The sequence below is a fragment of the Camelus bactrianus genome, chromosome 2 (assembly GCF_048773025.1).
Source record: "Camelus bactrianus isolate YW-2024 breed Bactrian camel chromosome 2, ASM4877302v1, whole genome shotgun sequence".
Taxonomy (NCBI): Eukaryota; Metazoa; Chordata; class Mammalia; order Artiodactyla; family Camelidae; genus Camelus; species Camelus bactrianus.
The window spans coordinates 131,857,449-131,881,452 of NC_133540.1; the positions used below are offsets into that span (position 1 = coordinate 131,857,449).

The 24,004-nt window shown below is 50.1% G+C and overlaps 1 protein-coding gene across 2 annotated transcripts in view; it reads right to left on the bottom strand.

The window, feature by feature from the left end:
- Positions 1-24,004, bottom strand: part of CRMP1 (collapsin response mediator protein 1) — a 69,135-nt gene that overhangs the window by 27,016 nt on the left and 18,115 nt on the right. For both annotated transcript variants that reach the window (XM_074350588.1, XM_074350594.1), the window contains exons 2-4: positions 18,746-18,834; positions 13,528-13,712; positions 9,643-9,807 (exon numbers count right to left, since the gene is read on the bottom strand). In XM_074350588.1, coding sequence (XP_074206689.1) covers positions 9,643-9,807; positions 13,528-13,712; positions 18,746-18,834 — 439 coding nt within the window. The remainder of the gene's footprint in view (positions 1-9,642; positions 9,808-13,527; positions 13,713-18,745; positions 18,835-24,004) is intronic.

The following is a 24,004-nucleotide window of genomic DNA, read 5'->3' on the forward strand; positions in this document are numbered from 1 at the left end:
GGGTGTGCAGAAATGGAGATAAGCTGGAGGATGCTAAAGACAAAAGCGACAGGTGGTCAGAGGCCCTGAGCCTGCAGGGAGCTCCAGGGATGGGGAGGGGTGAGGATGTGAAAAGGCTGAAATGACAGGACTCATTGTGCAGCCAGAGGGGAGCAGGGGAGGTGGGGGGAGGGCTGCTCCCTAATATGACTTCAAGTGGCTTGAGGACAGGGATCACATCTCATATATTATTTCACCTTGCATGTTCACAGCAGGTGCTCTGCAATTAATGTTTGTTGATGGAATCAGGAATCGTTTGGATAAGAAAAAGAAAAAATTAAGGCAAAAGTACTAAACGGGATTGAGACTCCTTTTATACTAAATAATAGTGAACACCAGCCCAAAATTGCTTCTTGTCTAGAAAACCTTGGCACCAAATATTTCTTTTCCCAAAATATTAGGAAACATTAAAAGAAAAAGTAATATTCTGAGATTAACAAAGTATCAGCCTTTATGCACTCAAGTATACTTATATACAAAAAAACTTCAGTGTATACAGACATAAGAAATATCAATGAGTGAACAGGTAAAACCATAGTGAGAGGAAAATTCATAGCCTCACATGCTTCATTAATTTTTCAAGAGGAAGGGAAGCATCTATCAGCTGAGTAAGCTTCTACAATAAGAATCTTTAAAAGAAGAGAATGGAAATTTATCAGAAGTTAGAAGTAAACAATACAAATGAAAGCAGAAATAATGAAATGGCAGATTGATAAATATGCTTTAGAACTGGCCCTTCTGGGTGGGTGGGTGGATGGGGTAAAGCTATCTCAGATTAGAAGCTTATCAAAATTATGAAAAAGTTGACTTGTTATAAATGGCAAACTTCTGTAAGTTAATTCTTAAAAACTCAAAAAGCAAGCAACCAACATGGTAAACAAATCTGAAATAAATTTAACAAAGGTTTTTTTAAAAAAAACCCAAAAACCACTTATTTAAAAAATACTAGATGCAGTGGAGCCCATGAGGGGTCTGCTGGGGGTCTCTGTTTGGGGCAAAGTTTTTCCATTTCTTACCTGGGGAGGGTAATCTCATAATTCCTAAAGCCACATTTTTCACTTGTGTAATTTTCTGTATCTGTCTGATTTTATATTTAAAAGATTAAAATAAAAGCAAAGAAGCAAAAAAGGCACACGGAATCTTTAGACAAATTTTTTTTAAATGGATAACAAATAAAAAGAACAAGATTGAGTCTTATTTGTAATCAAATGATTCAGATGAAAACCTCAGTACGGTACCAAATTTTAGAGTATGTTGCTCAGTGCTAGTGAATGTGCATTAAAATGAGTCCCTCTTATGCAGCAAGTGACAGCGAAAACTGGCACAGCCAATTTGCACCTGCTTGGAAAACCAATTAAGCATTTAAGCATTCACTATCAAGAGTTGTACATGCTTCCACGTCCTTGGCCTGATAATTCTACTACTGACAGTAGAGCCTTGGGAAATACAATAGATCCTGATGCTCACAAAACTTCCCAACTCCATAAAAGCCATCATCACAGTGTTTCTCCAAGGAGGCTGCATGGAATGCCAATTCTAGAGGATTGTGCTGAACGCCCATTGGGTTGCCAGCCCACTCCTAGTACCCCCCAGTTCTCAGAACTTCCTTACATCTGCTAGCAAATGCCTTCTTCCCCATCCATCCAGTAACCTCGGAAACAGCCACGTTCATACCACGTGGCCACAGATCACAGATGGTTAGTCTAGGGCTGGGCGCCTAACAGATGCTAAGCTGAGCCAGGAGGAGGGACCAAGTCCAAGTGATACCAAAGGACACCTGACGAATCTATTGAACAGATGTCCACCCAGACAAAGCGTGGGCTGCTGCATTCCACCATGGGGACCACAGAAGTGGAGAATGCAGGTCAAGGGGGAAGGGAGAGCAGAGCTGGCTGAAAGAGGGAAGCAGGGCTGAGCACAGGGGACCCCCTGGCATGGGGTCCTTGGACACACGCCTCTGCCACTAAAGCAAATCTGCATTATTTGCCAAGCTCTGGGGTGAGTCTCTTGTTTGTAATCAAAATAGGGATGTTGATATCTGTATTGGTGAAGAAAAACTGGATTCATCAGCAACCAATAGTTTTCTTGACTCCAGGGCTTCTTGCAGATTTTAACATGATAATGAGCTTTAAGAATATTCAAGAAGGGACTAAACAGGAAGCTTTCCCAAAGTTATTAGACCCCATAAGCCCTTCTTCATATTTATTTTCTCACTCATCAAATATTTGCTGAGAACTTAACGTGCGAGCACCATTATGTAATAGGGAAGAACCAATCTGACTCCATGTTAGCTCTGTTCCCCTGGCTGTAACCCTGTGCTCGGTTTCCTGGGCTCAGTCGTGCTGGTTCGGCACCTTTTGTAAAAGAATCTTGCCTAGAGCCTGAAATACACAGGAGAGACCCTTCTCAAAGCTCTGATCTTTAAAGGTGTAAAACTTTCCCACTCATAGAGATAAAAAGTCCCAGAACAGAGAACACTTCTCTTGTTGGAGGTTTACAGAAACATCATGACCTGACCCACGCAGACAGCTGCAAGAACAAAGGAGTCTGATACCAAGAAGTATGCACCAACCAACCACACCCCTTCCCCTTTTTAGTATAAAAGGAGCCTGAATTCTGACTTGGGGAAGATGGTTCTCCAGGACATTAGTTCCCCATCTTCTCAGTCGGCTGGCTTTCCGAAAAAAGTCATTATTCCTTGCCCCAACACCTCATCTCCTGATTTACTGGCCTGTCATGCAGCGAGCAGAAAGAATTTGGACTCGGTAACAATTCTAGAAGCTAGAGATAAAGCTGTGAAGAAGGTAGGGAGGATCCCCGTCTACATTCTAGTGGGAATGAGCAACGAACAAACAAAAAATAAGAAAACTTCCCAGAGAAATAGGAGGCAGGAAGAAGTTAAACAGGGGTAAATATTTTTAGTTTCACAAAACTTTTGCAGCAACTCCCACCAAGAGCCAGAGTCTCTTTCCCCTCTCCCTGAACGTGGGCTGGTCTCGAGAGTGGCTCCGGCCAGCAGAACGAAGCAGAAGTGTCAGCGGACACTTCCAAGCCTGGGCCTCGGGGTGCCTGCAGCTCCAGCCTCCCCCTCGTGGGGCCAGCAGGGAGAAGCAGCCCACGAGAGCTGCTGGGAGGGGGCGGTGGAGAGAGCCGCCCCAGCTGGGGCCCAAGGCACGAGAGCCTCGGTGTGGCCCGCAGAGCCGCCCAGCTGAGCCCACACCAGAGGGCCCATCCACAGAGTAGGGAGCAAATGAGGAACCGCTGCTTTCTCTCAGTTGTGGTAAAACACACCTCACATAAAATTGGCCATCTTAGCCATTTGTAAGTGTACAGTGCATTTGAGAGAGGTGATTAGACAGGCGTACTGACCCTGGCTGGCTATCCACAAGGGGAGAAAATGCCAGGCTGGTGAAAAACAGGACATTCTGTCTCATCCTGCAGCTGGCTACTTGGTTCCAAGGACACAGCCAAAAAACAAGATATTTTATGTCCCATAACTGCTGTATTGATCCCAAGAACATACCCCAGTATCTCTTTCTTTGTTCTTTCTCCCACCAAAGTTTCTCTGTTAGGGCTGAGCTCCACGGGAGGAAGGAGCCAGTAATAGAAGGTGACTGACACCACCATAGTGAAGACAACGTTAGCAGAGGCTTCCAGTAAAAGATCCCACGGCCGGATCAGGGGCTGGAGCTGTCTCAACGGCTACCTGGCCGACGGCTCCCCCACTCAAGTGTTCTCTTCCTTTCTTTCTTTCTTTTTTCTTCCTCTCTCTGATCAGTAAAGCAGGTTTCTTTCCACTCTGTTCCTCTGCCTCTATTGAGAATTCTTTCTCAGTCGGCAGCCAAGGACCAACACGTCTAGGGGCGGTCGAGGGGCAGGGGTTTGCCCTCACGTCTGGCAGGCTTTCCAGTTTGGGGTCCCTCTACTTGCTAACACAGTGGCATTAAATGTGTTCACACTGTTGGGTTTCCATGTCCAGAACTCTTCATCTTGGCAAAACTGAAACTCTGTCCCCAGAAACATTAACTCCCCATTCCCCCTCCCCCAGCCCCTGGCACCCACCCTTCCACTCTCTCTCTCTGTGAACTGGACGGCTCTAGGCACCTCATATGAATGCAGTCCAGCATTTGTCTTTTGTGACTGGCTTATTTCACGTGACATAATGTCCTCCAGGTTCATCTACACCGCACCCTGTGTCAGAATTCCCTTCCTTTCCAAGGCTGAGTAACATTCCCTTGTACAGATGGACCACGTTTTGTTTATCCAATCATCCTGTGATGCACATTTGGGTTGTTTCCTTCTTTTGACTGGAAAATTAACACCAAGCTCAGACTGAGGGTCTCACGCCTGGTACCAAAGCTCTGACACTATGGATGAAGGGCCACTGGGTAAGCCGCAGAGAGGTCAGCTTGGTGACTTGCCCAGTGTCACACGGTCAAGATGGCAGCCCGACTGCTGGGATCTTTCTACATCCCGCTGCTTCCTGTAAGGCCCCTGACAAGTCGTTTCACTGTGCACCTGTGTGAGCGAGAGAACAGCAAAGCTGCCCGGTCCCAGAAGGCGAAACCAAGGCACAGACAGACCAGCCCAGGACTCGCCCGCCTGGTGCACATCAGTGGAGCCAGCCGAGCTCACTCCCACCAGCCGGTGCTCCTGGAAGCCATCACTGCACCAGCAAACATGGGTATCTTTACAAAGATGCTCCCCCACAACACGTTTGAAATAGCAAACAGTGGGAAACAGCCTGTTGTAAGTGCTGGGATGAACCCCAAGATCCCCCGTCAGGAAGGAAGGACTTCTCCCCAGCTCCCTCCTCCAGCAGCTGGGAGAGCGGCCAGCGGATGGCCAGCGGATGGCCCTCAGCCGTTTGAGTCACCTTCCATGAAGAGCGCCACCCAACTCAAGGTCACGCCCCTTCCCAGAGGGCCACACCCAACGCCTGGTCCACGCAGGGAGTGAAGTCCCTGCCCCCTTGCCATTCCTCAGAATAAACCTGAAGGTCACCCAGGTTTCACAGCGCCCTGCAGCCAATCCCACTTCCTTTGTTTCGCTCATAAGGGTTGATTCTGAGGCAGAATAATGGTCCCCTAAAGATGTCCATGCCCTGAATCCCCAGGACCTGTGAATACGTCCCTCCCAGGCAAAGAGACTCTGCAGGTGGAATTAGGTTAAGGACCCTGAGATGGGAGATCACCCTGGATTATGTGGGTGGGTTCAATGTAACCACCAGGATCAGAGATGTGATGACAGAAGCAGAAGCTGGAACATGAAAACAGATGTATGTATGCACGCGCATGACTGGGACACTGTGCTGTACGCCGGAAACTGACACATTATAACTGACTGTACATCAATTTAATATATATATAAAGCAGAGGCTGGAATGACGTGGGGCTGCGGGCCAAGGAATGCGGGCAGCCTGCGCCCTGGAGCTTCTAGAAGAAACGTGTCCTGCCGACACCTTGATTTTAGCCTATGAGATTCATTTCAGATTCCTGACCTCCAGAACGGTCATCTGCATTGTTTTAAACCATCCACTGGTGGGTTTATTACAGTAACAATAGGACACTAATACACACTCACTCCCTGCAGGCCAAGCTCTGCCTCAGAGTTTGTTCCCTGGGAGCCCTGACAACACAATTTTTTAAAGTTCATCAATAGGAGACAGATCAACTCAGTATCTCCTTAAAAACTGAAAATTCTGGAGGTCTTATGAGAAACGAGATTTGTAATCGATACTGAGCAGGACCCTGTGGGAGCCTTCCTGGCACTAATCTCCCCCTGTTCCCTGTTTCTTGTTTGTAGGAAATAGGCTTCGTTTGGGCTCCTTGACCTTCCCTGAGTTCCAAAGGGCAGATTCAAACAGTTGCTAACCAGGGAAGGGAGGGAAGGCAGAAACAGGGAGGAACGATCAAGACACAATAGTGCAGCCTTGGGGCAAGGTCCTGGTTACCAAAGCTGCTGTCCCAGGATCATACCCCTGCCCCTCCTTCAAATAGAAACCAACTGTTCTTAGAAACCAGTCAAGTCTCAGGAGTCAAAGAGAAGAAGCAAGAACTGGTTGGAACCTGTGAAGCCCAAGAGGGCAGAGGATTTGACTTCCAGTGGACCTTGAGCCTCGTTACAAGTCAGTGTGATGCATGCTAAGTGACACCCCACCAGCGCCATGACAGTTGACAATCGCCATGACAACAACCGGAAAAGCCCACATACGAGGCCAGAAAAGAATGGCGATTGGCTCCAGCACACCCAGAACGAGGACCTGATGGCGGAAGCCTCCCATAGAAGTCCACATGGCCCGACCCGGGCCGGAGCTGCCTCTACCGGCAGCCTGGGCTGACAGCTCCTCCTGCGAGCGCCTCTCTTTCCTTCTCCGGCTCGAGCGCCTTTCCTTCCTTTCCCTCTTCTGAGCAATGAAACGGCTGTTCACTTCATCCCTTGGCTCCTGCTGCTCAGATTCCTTCACAGCTCGTGGCAAGGACCCACGCTTTGGTGGGCTTCCTAATTTAGGGGACCCTCTATCTGAGACAGGAAGGGGGCAGGGCACAGCCATTCAAGGACTGCCACAGCAGTTAACATCAAAATGGTGAAAGATTCAGCCCCTAGGAGGCCTTGAGGCTCAGGATGAAGAGATTTAACTTCTAGCAGATCTTGAGCTTCATTCTACGCCCCTTGTAATACATTAACGTGGTGAATAACGCCCGCAGGCGCCATGGCAGTCCCAGGGCTAGCCACAAAAGGTCAAAGGGTGGGAAATGGCCAACTTCCCGGGAATCCCAGCCCCTTCCCCTTAGACTGGTCCTTCCACTTATTAGCATACGAAGCCACCAAGCCCATAAAAACCAGCAACACGATGCCTCCCGGCCGCCGCTCTCTCCCTCTTCGGAGACGGCCCGCACTCTGTCTGTGGAGTGTGTACCTACTTTTAATCTGAGCACCCAACCCCCACACCTCGTGGCCTCTCTCTTGCCTTTCAGTGTATCTCTCTGAATAAATCTACCTTCACTCAACTGTGGCTTGCTCTTGAATTCTTTCCTGCGCGAAGCCAAGGACCCACACTTGGCGGGCACGTCCCAGGGGCTCAGCCGAAGCCTGGGACACGGCCCTGCTCACGCCCCACATCTGTTGTCCTGCATCACATCCACTAACATACTGACATGAAATAATAACAAATTAATAGCTTGTAATACAGAATCCTGACCACAGGCCAGCAGTGTTCTATAAGCATTTTACATATATCTACTCATTTGACCTGTGAAACAACCTTTTTTATTACCTTCATTTTCCAGATGGGAAAACGGAGGCACAGAGAGGTTGAGTGAATGGCCCAAGGTCACACAGCTGCTACGTGGAGGGAGTCTGATTGTCCACGACATTTTATTGAGTAAGAAAAAGGCATACTGCAGCGTATTATGTGTATTATAATTCCATTTATGTAAAACTTAGGAGTGCCTGAGTGTGTATATAGAATATGTATATACATATTCCAAGTGTTTATATATGCATGTACAAAGTGGAAAAATGCCTGGAAACACAGGCACCAATGAATCACTTTTTAGTGTAAACACTTCCATATTGTTTTAATAAACAGGTACTAATTCTGAAACTTACACCAATAAAAAGCATTTTACAGTGCTAGTTAGACTCTCAAAACTCAGGAGTGCACATAAAAACTTCCCCAAGTCTTCCCCTGGTAAGTTTCTAGCCAAGGGAAGAAAGTAGCTTGCTGCAATACACATGACCCACAAAGCCCCACCCGGAGGAGACAGGGCTGCGGGGCTCTCTGTGACAGTTCCGTAATCCTGCATTCCTCCCAGCCCCTCTCCACGTTCCCATCCTTAGTCAGGCTGTTAAAACTGGTGTGATGCAGCCGCAGGGGCAGCATGGAAACCTGCTCAGGATTTCACGTTAGGTGTGGAAGGCAAGGCACGAAACTGTCAATTCCCTTTGACTATGATTCTGTGCAAAACAAGAGTGTGATTTGCAGCAACTTCAATGGAGGGAGAGAGCCTTCGGGCTGCAGAAGCTCAAACTTATTGAAATCCAAACTGGTAAATGGACAAAGAACACACTGGCCATTCCCATAAAGGAGAAACGGATGTAAAACGTTTAACGTCACCAGCAGTTAAAGAACGGCAGTGCACCACGGGAGACCGGCTTTTACCCATCAAATTAGCAAGGCTTCGTAGAAGCAATAACACCCAATGGTGCAAACACGCAGGGAACGAGAGACGCGGGGCTGTGGGCGTGCACGTAGGTGTGTCTTTTGGGAAAGTAATTTGGCAGTAAATGTCACAATCTTGAAAAATGTTAAAACCTTGACCCTGTAACTCCATTTCTGGAAATCTAAGAAAATTATTAGAAATGCAAACAAATGTTTATATACAGAGATGTTCACCAAACACGACTCACAATAAAGCACACAGAAAACCTAAGTGCCCAATAAAAAGAGGAAATGGCTAAGCAAATTAACCATTAGACTGCATATAACGAGCCATTAGAAAGTTTTTAATGAAGAGTAATGATTACTCATAACATGGTAGGTAAATAAAGAAGGATTCCAGAGGACTGCTGACATATAACTATATGAGGAGAAAGTCGTCCAAATAGATGAGGAATGGAGAGCAATAATCCTTCACATTAATGGTAAGTGGTGACTGGGGGTAGGGTCAGAGGAAAAAAAATTATCTTCTCTTGCTTTTCTCACTATTTTGTAATTTGGGGATGATACTTTGATAATGAGAAAACACAGCATATATAGTTTAAAAACTGAAAACACCCTCCCTGTCTCTCCTTGAAGCATCTCATTCGTTTGAGGTTTCCTCCTCAGACAGCCTCAGAACTGCCCCTTTCCAGACGGACCACTCACACCTGGTTCATTCTGTCTTCTTCGTGTTTGCTTCCACGTGTCTTCCACTCAACTCACCTCCATCTGGTGTAATGCACACTGTAAAGTACCCACACTGTGCAGAGACACTTGGCGCGAGCCCACGCAGAAGGGTGGGACACAGAGAGGCACAGACGTAGTCCCCTCCCTCCTAAGCTAAGGGTTTAACAGAAGAGCCAGGCAGACAACGGGTGTCCTGTCATCCAAGAGCAGTGGAAAAGGTGCCCCAAAGAGGCCAAGTACCCTGCCACGGGTACTCAAGGGACGAAGTAGCTCTGACTGGGGCAACTGCAGGGGGTGACAGCTTAGCTGGGTAGTAGGGCAGAAGAAAGGGCACCCCTGCCAGTGGGTGAAGGGACAGCAAGAGCAAAGGCCAGAGGCACAGGAGGTTTCAGGGGGTGGCTCCGGGATAATAAGCGGCCAGGTGAGTTTACGGCAGAGACAGAAAAGTGAGGCGAGATCAGGGAGGGCTTGTGTGCCAGGCTACGGAAACTGGGCTTTCTTCTGCGAACGGGGGAACCGCCGAAGGGCCTGGAGGCAAAGAAGACAGAGTCCTGAAAGAGAGTCCTGTCTTCCCACTGTTTGTGCAGAAGAGCACAGCTCACGGCTGGGCTCACGGCAGATGCAGATACAGGGATTTTTAACTCCACACGATCAGACCCACTAAAGAAACACGTGTTCCAGAACTGTGCCCCCATCCTGGAGCTGCCACTGACCTTTGTCCTGCACCAGCACTTCCAGCTCCTCCCGGACGCCGTCGCACCAGCTGGTGATGTCCACGTGCAGGGAGTAGTCGCAACAGGATTTGGTGTCAGCTGCTTCGTGCCATTTCTCAAAGGAGGTCAGCAGGCTGGACCCCGGTTCAGGGACAACATGGTCAACTGGGACAGAAAAACATGTGTCTTTCTAGGATGCTTAGGGCCCAAGTTGTTTCAATGGTAGTCTCTTCATCACCATGACCCCCATCACCACCATCACCTCCAATATCAGCGTAGTCATAACCATCGCTGTCACCCCATCACTGCCATCAGCACGATCATCACCATCATCACCACTGACATCATCCAGATCAACACCCTCTCATCAGCACCCTCCCATCATCACTCCCACCACCACCAGCATCAACATCGCCATCACGGTCACCAAGATTACCACAACCATCAGCAGTGACATGTCACCAGCACCTTCAGTCTTCATTCCCACCATCGTCACTACCATTGTTACTGTCATTTTCACCATCATCATGACAACTACTTATCGAATGCTTTCTGTGTGTCAGATACTGCCACAAAGGTTTCACATAAAGATCTCGTCAAATCCTCACTACTATCCTGTGTAGTGAATACTAATAGCCCCATTGTGCAGATGAAGAAACTGAAGCTCAAAGAGGGTAGAAAAATTTGCCCGAGGTCACACAACTCGTAAGCAGTAGAAGATTCCCAGAGTCCTGTCAGCTGCATGATGTGACTTCGGGGACACAGACCAGCAAGGTGAAAAGGAGCTTAGAGACTGAAGGGATATTAACGTCATCATCCTTTTCTCAAATAAAAATCTCAGCTGTAAAGCAGATCAAAGGGAGGCACCTGCCTTTTAAACCTCACTGAGCTTCGCAAATCTCTCTGGCTACTGCCCTGTTTCTCTAACACCCACCCTTCACAGTCAGACATCTATAAAGACCAGTCTCTGCTCTCGCCCTCCCTCTCACGCCACCCACCGGAAGCATCAGCCTTTGCTAATTCGACCCTCCGTTCCTCATTCTACTTGACCTCTCATGGCAGAGTGAATCGCTCCCTCCTTTAAACTCACTCCTCCCTGGCTTCCGTGGCAACACAGCTTTCTGGCTTTTTGTCCTACTTCTGTGGTCATTTTTTCCTTCAGTTTCCTTGAAGACTTCCTCCTCTCCTTGGCCGTTAAGTGATCAAACTCCTTATGACTTGGTCCTAGAACTGTTGTTTCTATGCGGCTGCTCACTAAAATGCATCATCCCGTCTCGGCCACAGAACTCTGAACTCAGCTGTTTCCCTGACCTCTCTACCAGGAGGGCTCAAAGGCTCCTCAAAAATAAAGTGTCCAAAACCTCGTGTAACATCGTCCCCTCCTCCCCCTCACTGGCAAACCTGGTCCCCCAGCCCCACCCCAGCTGTCAAGGGTGCCCTGCAGTTCCACCAGCTCGGAGCCCAGGGGTCAACGAGTGCTGTCCACTTGCCTCCGACACCCCCGGAGCTCCCCACATCTGTCTGGTTCCATGGCTACACCTTCATCTCACAGCTGAACTACTGTAATCGCTTCCCACTGGTCTTGTCACATGCAGCCTAGGCTACTATTCTGGTCTCTTTAAAACAGATCATCTTACCCTCTGCTTAATATCCCTCAGTGGCTGCTCACCACCCATAAGAAAAAGACCCAAATTCTCACCTGGGCCATTGAGGCCCAGTACCATCCTCTCCTCCCAGCCTTATCTCACAGGATGCCTACCCTCAGTCTCTGAACCCTTGCCTCATGGACTTCCTTTAAGTCTCTTAAATGCAAGATGTGTTTCATACCACAGGGCCTTTGCACATGCTGTTCCCGCTTCCCAGAGCTCTCTTCCCTCCCACCCTCTACACCCAGTCAACGCCTACTCATCCTTCAGATCGATGCACAAATGTCACTTCATCAGGGAAGCCTCCCCTGAGCCCTCTGTCCTGCAGTTCAAAGCACTGTGCACCACTAATCCACTTATAATCAATCGTGGGGGTGATTAGTGACTCCCCAGGGACTGTGAGCCCCTGGAGAACAAGCGTCGTGTCTGCTTTGTTCCTTTTCTCCGCCACCACCTAGCACAGTGCCTGGGGCAGAGCAGCCCTCAATAAATGTCTGCTGGATGAAGAAATGGGGCAGGGACTCAGAACCTCCCGGCCCCTTGTCACATGCCTCCTGTGGTCCTCAGGGTGCTTTCATAGGCTCTTGGTGTTCCAGGAAACACACTTTGAAAACCACCCTTTTACAGATGGGGAGAATGAGGCCCACGGGGTTGGTGGAGGGGTCCCCTGGTGGTCTCACAGCTGGTGATGGGAAGAGAGCCAAAGAGAACTCCAGGATCCTGATTTGTCATCCAGGGATCTGTCCTCTACCCCACAGAGGTCCCCTGAGCCTGGAACTTCCATCTCCACTGCTCAGACTGTCCCAGTTCGTATTTCCCAAGCACTTACGCCGTACGCCATGCACTGTGCCAAGGAGCTGCATGTACAGGGAGTGGTGGGAGTCAGCTTACAAAGCCCGCATTCCTGCTGAGGAAGCTGAGGCTCACAGAGGCTGAATACTGCCCGGTGGTGCCCTGTTGAGTGGTGGTGACCAGGTACAGAGCCTGGTGACTGGGATTCAGGTCTGCCCTGGTCCCAAATCTGGGCTCCTCTCAATTTCCCAACCAGCAGACACAAGGCTACTTTTTAGAAAAGTGACCAGGAGGGTGCTTGCCCCCTGAGCTCGGCCATACCCTCCTGGCTCAGAGGGACAGGGAGCTCCGACACGTGAGCTCTGCCCATGGTGGCCAACTCCAGCCAGACGGCGCTTCCAGAAGAACTCCTCGATGGGGGGAGACGGGCAGGGTTGTGGTCAGTGCAGGGACAAGCCACCTAGACGTGGAGCCCAACTGTTGACTGAACATTTCAAAAACATGCTGCCTCTTTAGTCAAAATTGCTTATTAATAAACAACAAGGTCTTATTGGGTAGCACAGGAACTATATTCAGTATCATGTAGTAACCTAAAATGAAAAAGAATATGAAAAGGAATATATATATATCCGTATAACTGGATCACTATGCTATAAACGAAAAATGAATACAACACTGTAAATTGACTATACTTCAATTTTAAAAGTTGCTTATTAATATGGAATCCAAACAAAAGCAGCTATTAAAAAAATGCAACAATCTGGCTACAAAGGGCAGCAGAGGAAGAGTCCAGCATCCCAGACAGAGCACTGTGGTAGACGGCATTATCTGTCCACAGTTCCTCCTTCCCTCCCTACCCTCACCATGGTTCTCGGTGGCCAGGATGCGATTTTAGGGACTTTGGGCTTGGCCGTGCGACTTGCTCTGGCCAACAGAATGAAGGCAGAAGTCACAGTGTGTAGGTGAAGACAAGAGGTGCTAAGAGGAGTAGCAAGTTTCTGCCAGACCCTCTTACACTTGTGCCATCCACTGGGAGCAGAGCATAGCTGCACTGGTCATTGGTTCCAGAATGGGAGACCCATGGTGCCCTCCCCAAACTCAACCCACAGCCTGAAGCAAACCCACTCCAGCCCTCCTCCTATCCCCACAGACCCTTGAATAAGAAAAACAAGTGTTGCTTCAAGTTTGGGGACTGTCTGTCATGCAGCATTATCACGGCATTACTGATGAATACAACCACTTCCCAGCTGTGTAGCCTTCAGCAACTTCTCTCATCTTTCTGAGCCTCTACTTCACCATCTGTCATAATAATACCTACACCACGAGTTCCCAGACTTTAGCCACTTGCACATCAGGGCCCTTAAGCAAAGTTCTTGGTGTCACTCAAGACGCTGGGGATGTGGAAGAGAAGTCACAGCCTCTGTCCTAAGGCCAGGGTATGACTCACTGATCATCGTGGTCCCGCCGGCCAGCGCTGCCTTGGTGCCCTGGAAGAAGTCGTCGGCGGCCGTCATCCCCTGGGAGGGCTTCTGCAGGTACGTGTTGACATCAATACCTCCAGGAACAACCATCCGCCCGTTGGCCTCGATGGTCTTCACTCCACCGGGAACGATCAAGTTCTCCCCGATTTGTCTGGAGACAAACAACAGAGACGGCCTTTGGTTCTTAAAAGGAAAACAAAATGGCGGCCAACTCTGCAGCTTCAGTTCCATTAGATACACATTTCTGAGACGGATGCTCTGCAGGGCAGTGCGTGGACAGAGATAACTCAGGCAGGGTCCCTGCCCTCCAGGGGCTCCCAGCCTAGCGAGGAGGAAAGGCACGTAAGCAGACGGTTACTATCCAGTTCAGGAGGGCGGGCGGGGAGCCCAGGGTGGGCCGTTCCAGCAGCCTGGTTATCTGGAAGGGCTGCCAGGGGCAGGCAGTAGGAGAGCTGAATTGAGCAGCAGCGAGACCAGCATCTGCATCAAGCGGCAAAGCTTCTTGGAACAGCCTGTCACTCAGAGAACTTCACACACATTTGGCAACTGCCCTGGGGACACAGAGGTGAGCAAGGGAAGTGAGAGAGTGGGAAGTTCCCTGAGCTCGGCAAGTCTGTAGAGACAGGGCTACAGGGTCAATTCCGACTCTCCAAAATCCATATGTTGAAGTCCCAACCCCCAGCACTTCAGGATGCAACTATATTTGGAGAGACGGCCTTCAAAGAGGTCATTAAGTTAAAATGAGGTTGTTAGGGTGGGGCCTGATCCAACCTGACAGGTGTCCTTAGCAGAAGAAGCGATTAGGACGCAGACATGCCGAGAAAGACCACGAGAGGACACGGGAAGAAGACGGCCGCCTACAAGGCCAGGAGGGAGGCCGCTGGAAAAGCCAGCCTGCCTGCATCCTGACCTCAGACACCCCGCCTTCAGGACTGTGAGCAATAACTCTCTCTTGTTTACGCCTCGCAGTTCGGGGACTTTGTCCTGTCAGCCCTGGGAAAACGATACAGACAGGCCAGCTGGGCCCTCATTTGAAACCGTCGTGAGCACCAGCCTCAGGGAAGCCGCTTACCCTCCCGGCCGCGAACACCTCAAAACCTGCCACGGGGGAATCACTGGCGGCGGCAGGGCTTCCCTGAACACACGGACCCGCCCTTCTGTGCTTGGCGCCTGCAAACTTCCCCTAGGAGGAGGGAAGACTCCAGAAGCTGGGGAAGCAGGAGGAGCCTAAGAATTTCAAAGCCTCACCCCTGTGGGGTCAGCTGTGTCTTATCTGTGGGAACCGGAGTCAGGGGGCATCTCCAGGGGGCAGCGGGGGGGCTCAGCCGGCCCAGGGCAGATGCAGCCGCCTCCCTCCAGGGCCAGGGCCCGGCGGAGACCAGCTGACCGTGAGCAATTTTTATGGAAAAAAAAAAAGAAATCCAGTTCTGAACTCTTGGGATTTGCCCCCAGTATGAGTTTTTCTAAATTAGATAAACATCAGTAATGAAGACACAGGAAAACGCAGCTTTGGGGAGCACAGTGCCAGGCCCCAGGCAGAATCCGCACACAGGTGCAGAAGCAGAAGCTCCCCGCTCTCCTGGACCCCGGGCTCGGCTGGTCCAGGCAGGTCGGGGCACAAAGGCGCCAGGGCTCTCCTTGGGGGCTCTCCCACAGACCTGGGGCATCACACACTGTCTGCCCTGAAACCGGAAGCCAGTCTAGTCAGAGCGCAGCGCCGGGGCCCTGGGGAGCCCCCGGGAAAGTCAGCGTTCTGCCACTTTCGCCGCCAGTACACCTGCCGCCTCTGATCGCCAGTCCCCCTCCGGCCATCACTCCCATCTTCACGTACAGAATCTCGTCCAGTGCTCCCACCGTCCATCTCCAAGGTCATGGCCGATGCCAGGAGCTGAAGGGAAGTGGTTCAGGGAAGTCACCCTCAATCAAGCTTTAAAACAAGAGTGGTGAACTGCTAAAAAGCACCGACCAAAGGACACTCTCCCAAGCACTTCACGGCCTCATTTGTGCTCGCACTAGCTTTTAGGGAAGACGGGGTGATGTTCAGAATGCACAGCGCTGGCAAAGAAATGCCACTGCTCGATCGGAATGGGCACGTGCGCAGGCACTCGGCACAGCCCTCCACACAGGAATCAGTGGAGTCACCGCCAGTCTGATCCGGATCTATGACTCGGTCGCTGTGCTGCGGGGATGAGTTCTATTGTCGGGGCCATTCTTAGCAGGCAGATCGTTGTCTCTCTTTACCCTCCTCCTCTAATCTCTTGCCAACAACCCGTGAGAGAGGAAGTATTCACATTTTGCAAAAGAGGAAATCGGAACTCAGAGCGGTGTGGTGACTTGTCCGAGGCTGCACAGCGAGTCAGTGTTGGGTCTGGGTTCAAGCCCCGTCTCCCCAAGTCTGATATCAGATTCTGCCCACCAAGCTCAACTGCCTCCCTGCTTCCCTTCTGCAGAAGCAGCAGATTCTCCCCAAACTGGATCCCCCAGTGAACCCCCGAAGAATCAGGAGGAAGACTCCCCGAACAGTTCTCAGCTGAGTGCGCGTGGAAGGCGAGGAGACAAGAGGAGCTCAGAGGGTCAGCCAGGCACCTGCCCGACCCCAGCACCGCCCTCACCACCATTCAGAAAAACGGCCCTCCGCCGTCAGCACTTGACTATCCAAACTGGATGGAACCCTCAGTGGCTCACAATAGATTCTGCACAAACACAGCTCAACAGCTTTTAGGAAAACTTGACAAATGGCCTCAAAATGAGAGGATTCTGGGGGTTTAATCAAAGTGAAGGGAGGTAACCCAGCCTCCTCACGCCCGGTGGTCCCTCGGGCTCTCCCTCCTTCCACACCTACTTCTCGCGAGTTGGGATTGTGCCCCCCGGGATTATCCAACGATCCTGCGAGGCATTCAGTCACACTCTCTGCTTAACAGGAGGGGAAAGCGACAACACGAGGGCTTAGAAAGATTTTCAGCAACAGGGTTAAGATTAGAGGCATCTCCCACCAGGAGGAGCTGACAAATACTCGACTTACGGAAACTGCGTATTTCCTGAACACCCTGGATGGTGAGCCCTAAGGCTCCAGGTGTTCACACGTACAGCAAGCACTTAATAAATGCAGCCCAACTGATGAGGACTTGTTCCATCTGCACATGTCCTGGATTGCAAGCCTTCTAACCTCCAGGCACGTGTGGCTGGTGGGAATGGTGGTCCCGTGAAAGGGTTCTCAGCGTCAACTCACCCAGGACCCCAGAACGCTCAGCCCAGACCACCTGTGCCTCATCTAAGCAGTGGTGACTTCGAACCCTCACTTCTGGATGCATCTTACCCCCAGCCGATCATCTGCCTTTATCCGCTTTCTGGTTCCAGGCTGTGCCGTGGCTGAGACTGAGGTCCCCACCATCTGATGTGTCAAAGTTTGTCTGTTACACTCACTTCATCAACACCTGGGGTCCTATACCCCACCCCTGGCACTGTGCCAGGTCCCAGGCTGGGTGGCAATAAAGCAAGACCCCTGGTCAGGAGCCTGAGGAGTGCTGTGACCAACAGTGGCACACGGCAAGGGGTCAGCACAAGGGAGGGGGGCAACTGGGGCTCCAGAAGGCTTCCTGGAGGAGGAGCCACACAAGTTGGGTCCACAGGATAAATAGGAGTTGCAGGGCAGAGGGACGAAAGGAGAGTAGGGGGAAGGGCAAGGCATTTCGGGGGAGGATCTCTGGTGCAAGGTTCCCAGGTGAGAGCTGCCTGGTGCCAGTTTTCAGTGCAGCTGGAGAGAAGGAGCTGGGGGAGGGGAGGGGATGAACGGAGAAGGTGAGGTCTGAGCTGGACTCAAAGTGGTCAGACCTGGGACTGGGGGTGGGGAGACAGGCAGAGGGAGGCAGGGAAGGGCTCCATGCTGCCCTGGGTACCCTCCCCTCACAGGGCTCTCTGCGCAGATGGTCTCTTAATGCGCAGGACAATCCACAGCCCCTCTTCCTCCTCTACCTCCTCTTCCTCCTCCTCCTCCTCCTCCTCCTCCTCCCTCTCCTCCTCCTCACCTTAATCATCACCATCATCAGCGCACACGTGGCCCCAGACAGTCCCACCAATAGACCCCATTCCTGTTTGAACTTGGCCTCGCTCACGCCCTCTTTGCCCTTCCTTCTAGTTCCAGTTGCCAAGCCGGATCCCGAGACACCCTCCCAGTCCACTCCGCCCGGCTGCGGGGAGAGAGGCCGGGCAGCAGACGGCGGCACGTGGAAGCCACGTAAAAACCGCTGTCTTGTGTTACCAACTGAATTCTGTCCCTCAGATCCACATATTGAAACTCAAACTCCCACATCTCAGAATGTGACTGTGTTTGGAGACAAGACCTCTAAAGAGATAATTAAGTTAAAATGAGGCCGTGGGGGTGAGGGTCCTAATCCAAGAGGGCTGATGTCCTTATGAGAGGAAGAAAAAGCAGAGCTTTCACACACACACAGAGGAAAGGCCACGCAAAGACACAGCAGGAAGACGGCTGTCTGCCAGTCAGGAAGAGAGGCCTCAGGAGAAGCCACCCTGCTGGCACCTGACCCAGGGCTTCCAGCCTCCAGAAATGTGAGAGAGAAATTTGTTGCATGACCTGAACAGTCCGGGGTATTGTGTTATGGTGGCCCGAGCTAACACACCTGGGATGTCACAGCAGGGCGGGAGAGGCAGCCGATGGGGAGAAGGCAATGGACAACTGCAGTCCCACTGAATGCCAAAGCTCGGCCTGGAGGACAGGCCTTCCTCCTTTCTCTCCTGGCCCGCTCAACCCAATTCCAGAAATTGTGGGCAGGTGGGGGAAAGAGATATGAATTCAGGCAGACGTACTAGGTTGGAATCCAGTCCTTGCCCCTAACTCATTCTGCAACATGGAGCAGCCAGTGAACCTCAGCGGCCCACCATCTCCTCTAAGAGCGGAAGAGTGGCCAGCGTGTGAACTTGACGGCCCCTGCGGGCCGGGTGGCCCGCCTGAGCACCGTGGCAGGGAGCGGGCATGGGGCACCGGGCACACGGCAAACACAAGCCCCTTCTCCACCCACGGTGTGCGCCCCCACAAATCTCCCCACCCCTGGGAGTCACAGGAGCCATCCCATTCATTCTGGGGCAGAGCGCCAGCCTTCCGTCCCCGCTAAGGGCTGGGCAGCCTAGCGGGGTGGGCTTCTTAAAAGGTCTGTTTAGTCAACCCACTTTATGAGTCCGTCTTCCAGGTAGACGTCGGCATAGAAGGACTGGTCATCGTTAATGATCCGTCCGCCTTTGATGAGGAGCCGGTCACTCTGAAAAGCCAAGCAAAGTAGTGTCATTAAAGAAAAGCCAGGAAATGTTTTTGTTCTTTCTAACTTTTAACATAGAAAGTTTAAATTGTTTCTAAAGGGAAGATAAGGCATAAAGAGCCCCCTCACAGCCATCACCCAGATGCTTTCAATACTTCAGCATTCTAATATCACCTACTTCCCCCCTCCGACACTTCGGCTTTTTTTTTTTTTTTTTTTTTTGCTGAAATATTTTAAAGCAAATCCCAAATATCACATCATTTCACCTATACATACTTCAGTTTATAATCTCTGTTAGGAGTTTTTAGATGAACATAATCACAATCCATTATCCCAATAAACCCAATTAACATCAATTCTTTCATGTCAGTTAATAGTCAGACCACATTCAATTTTACTTGATTCTCTCAAATACGTCCTTTTAGAGTGGGCTGGTTGGAATCAGGATCCACCCAATGTCCAAACTGCACCTGGTCCACAATTCTCTACAGTCTGTTAAAAATCAGTGCTAGCCCCTCCGCCCTTACTGTCTTTCATTTGTTGAAGAAACCAGGCCATTTGTAGACTAAGAATTTCTCTTACAGCAGTATTATTGAATAGAACAAACCCAATTTAGGGACATTTTAAACGAGAATTAAATGACTAAAAACTAAATGCAACTCTTCCAGAAAAACCTCCCATTGTTGTTCTCATGTTTTGCTCCCATTTCCCTGTATTTTCATCCTTGCGCACGTATCCATTCACTTGTCCGTGCACCCGTCATACTGGCCAGTTGCCTCGGCTCCAAGCCCAGGGAGGAGCCTAGAGTAACCAGGGTAAAAGGTGCTTTCCTGGAGATGATCAGGGAGAGGCAGAGGTTTAACCAATCACGGGACTTGAGAGATTCCACGAGAGGACAAGCACAGGGTGTCCACCACGGGAGCAAAATGAACGGGCTGCCAATCGTAGTGGGGGTCAGGCAAGGCAAGCTCACATCTAGAAAATAATTCAGGCGAGTGCTGAGTGCCTGGGCAGAAAGAACGGGTGTGCCAAGGCCCAGAGGCTATAAAGGATGCAGCAAACTCTAGGAGCGAAAAAACCATACAATTGTGTCCTTTTTGCTTTTTACCGTTTTACCGTCAGCCTATCCCAAGTTATTCCATGTTCTGCATAACCATGTTCAAATGGCTACAAGATAGTCCACTTTACGGATACACAATAAATTGTCTAACTGCTCCCCCACTGTTTTTTTCACTGTTTCACAATGATACATATTGCTACAGTGAACATCTTTGTGCACAAAGTTTTCCCCTTAATTTGGACTATTTTTTAGGCTAAATTCTCAGAAGTTTAACAACTGGTCAAACAGTATAAACCTTGTTTGTGGCCCTTGAGAAATATAACCAGATTGCTTTGCAAAAGTACGTCCCCAATTCTCCATCGTGAGATGGCCAAGCATCCTTGGTTATCATTCATATTTGTTAATTTGCATTTCTGGGAGGCTGAGAATTTTTTTTGCCATGTGCATGTTCACTATTTCTACTGTCTCCTAGCGAAAGATGTGGTGATGGATAGAACACAGCCTGTGCCCTTCAGCCCCACCCCTCAGGCAGGAAGAGAGACAGTGAACAGATGGTACGATTCACAGCCGCCGCTTCTGAGGAGGTGTCCTGCACGGGTTCTCCTGAAAATGGAGCCTGAGACAAGGATTTAGAGGCAGCAGTGATTCCGGGAGGTGATTCCACGAAACAGAGTGAGGAAGTGGGCAGAGGGAGGCAGGCGTGGAAATCTAACACAGGGTACACTCCGATCTGGCTAATGCTCTGAGCAGCTGGATCAGGACCCTCTGAGGAAACTTCTAGAGCTAGAATGCACCTCAGATTGGTCCCAGTGGTCCCGTGGTATCAGCCATGAGAGGAAGGCAGATGATGCTGCAGAAGCCCGGAAAAGAAGGGTTTCACCCAAACTAAGGATCAGGAAAGGCTTGCTGAGCAGAAACAAAGCAGGCAGCCTGCTGCTCAGAACCATCTGGTGGCTCCTTGCATTGGTATATTCCCCTCAGAGTGATGTTCACCAAGTCAGTGAGACGCTACTTCATCTGGAACCCGACCATCTTGGCAAAGCGCACTCTCTGACTTGCTTCAGGTCTCTGCTCAGGGTTACTCACCTGAGAGCCCCCACCGTGGCTGCCCCACCTGCAGACCCCACACCCCTTACCCACCTGATGTTTCCGCAGTGCTTCATACGGTGCATCTAACCTGTCGTATATTTACGTGTCCGCCTAAAATGTGACTTGCCCCACTGACATCAGAGCTCGGTGCGTAATCCCACAGGCACAACTCACAGCAGACCAACTGCATACACGCTGATGCAGACAGATGGTGCCACCTAGAGCTGTCCCTGCAGCTCCTTAAGAGACTCAGCGCCATGGGGGTAGAGATTTCATCTGTTTCCTTCACTGCTATATCTCCACTACCTTGGACACAGCCTGGCCAGATGGATGGATGGATGGATGGACGAATGGATGCCTGAAATGACTCTCAAAGGATAAATGGCTGAAGACGGAGAGAAAAGGCATCACTGCCAGGAGACAAGAACCGTGAGCCATGAGCCAAGGAAGAGGAGCCGGAACCAGCATGTCCTGTTCTCCAGGAGGAGGGTCTCTGGAGGAGGTGGCTTCAAGCCCAGTCACTTCCAGGCCCCACACCCTGCCTCTTATCCACAAGATAGAAGCCAGTCACCATTTGTGCATCCCCAGGGAGGGAACTCAGCGTGGCCTCTGGGATACTCCAGGACCCAGGGAAAGGGGCGTGGCTCTGCATACACAGGAGGAGAGACACGCTGGTGTGCAGGCTTCCCCGGGCACCAGAAAGAAGGGAAACAGGAGTCAGTGGCAGCTGGTGCCTGGTTTCTGGAACACGGCCTCCCGCAGGCAGCCGTCACCTCATCACGTTTGATAAAGGGCTTTCCAGGCTAATCCCGAAAGGTGGTATTTAATGTGCCGTGCGTCAGAAGATCAGCCCCGCCCTGCTCTGCTCCTGGAATCAGATGTTCATATCCATGCACCCCACCTCCGCCAGCTACCAGCAGATGCTGTGCACAGCTACCACAGGTCCCAGCTCTTGCTGTTCTCAGGAACCAGCGTATCTCTCTCTCACACACACACACACACAGCCACAAGAAAGCAAGAGCTGATATGACCTTTTCCTTCTCTTCCCTAAAATTTGCACTGTTTTCCCTTTCAATGGGCACTTTCAAAACCATGTCCTTTAGAACTCCAGCCCAGAGGGGTTGTAGTAGATGTTGATCTAAGAGGCAATTCCCAGGTGTAGTGAGTTTACAAAAATCTAGGTTAAAGAGAAGCAAAGATCATTCTCATGACAGCAATTCCCAGATCCTTTACTCCACTGATGTGCAATGTGAATGAATATTCAAGAGGAAAACTGAGTTTGATCCTTTCTAAACTTAGACTCTTTCATTTTGTGGAACATTTGACAAGGACACTTTTCCTCAGACGACATCAGAGGAAATGCGCTTTACAAGAGCGATGCTCTCCATGCCTGTTTGCATGAACAGTTCTTGTGGAATTGAGGTCTGATCTGACCTCAGGTGGATACACGGCCTGAAGATGGGATGACTTCCCAAATTCACACAACCAATAGGGACGAAGGTCAGACCCAAGGCTTCCTAACTTACAACTTCCTGTCCAGTGTTCGCACCATCAAACACACTTCTGTCACATTTTTAAGCATTTTCACCATCAGATTTAGAAATAACATGACAACCTAGCTCCCTAGGGCTCCCTTTCTTCATGCAGGAAATGTCAGTGAAAAATCCCAAAGAGATGTACACTGAAAACAGTGAATTTTATGGTACGTAATTTTTAAGGATTTAATAAAATGAAAGTCACACATTTGAAAGAAAGTAACTCTCCCCTGCCTGTCCCTGGACTGCCACAAGGGGCAGTTGGCAGAGATGAACAATGACAAACTCTGTACAAAGATCACCGCTAAATACCTTGAAGGAAATGAAATATTCTATTAAAAATTCAACACAAATTAAACAGCCAGAATATGTCAGAGACTGCCCATTCATTCCACAGTGACAGCAGTGACCTAAAGCGACTTACGCTCAGCACGGCTCATGTCCTTGGATCAATACTGTGTAAGAACAAAACGTCCAGAGTCAGACAGGTGCAGCTTCCAATCCCTGCCCGCTTGTTATCCATGTGACCTCACCTCTCGGAGCCTCAGTTACCTCATCTACAAAATGGGGATAATCGTTCTCGCCTCATAGGGCTACCGGGAGAACCCCCGGGGTATGTATGTAAAATGCTTAGCCCCAGCCTGTCACTGGTGAATACTCAACGGCGTTACACATTGTTTATTCTTTGCCATTTTCTGTAGAAGGAACTACAAGCAATAAATATTTGCTTAAGGAAAGAGCATATGTGGCTAAAAGAAATAGTTCTTGTCCTTCAGGGTTCTCAGGCCAGTGGAGACTGAGCCGTCAAGAGACCTTTGCACTCCAGTGTGGGAAGGGCTGGGACAGAGAGGAGTGCAGGGGTGATGGGAGCTCAGAGGAGGCCTCCACTCCAGCCCTACCGGGGGAATCACGCTTGTTCTGAGCTTGAAGAATGAGTAGGAATTAGCCACATGGCAAAGAAGAGAAGAGATGCAGAGAGAACGAATGGCAGGGTGAAAGGCGTCGGTTGGGAGGAGCCTGGCATACTTGGGTAAGTGGTTTCCTCCAGCTGAAAGGTGACCTTGGTGTGGGGAACCTGGCCAGGTACGTAGGCACCAGCTCACGGGGACTCTAACGCCATGAACAGAGGGGAGTCTGGGCTGCTCACAATGGTAGTGGAAGGGATACATCAGGAGTAACTCCAACATACAGTTTCTGAACTGAGACATCACCTAAAAACTGGGCAGAAGTGGAAGAAGGGAAACTGATAATCTTCACGCTTTCCTCAAAGCTGGGATTTCTCACTAGGAGTAAGTGTCAGCCAAGTTGACAAAATGAACCAAGGCCCTTAAAATTGTTCATGACTTTAAACCTAAAAATTTAGTACTGGGAATTTGTCCTCAGGAAAATATCCCCAACAGGGTCAAGGAATTCTACACAAAGAGATAAACCAGAGTTAATTACAGTCCTATAACCTCACCTAAGCTACTAAAATATTCCCCAGGAGTTT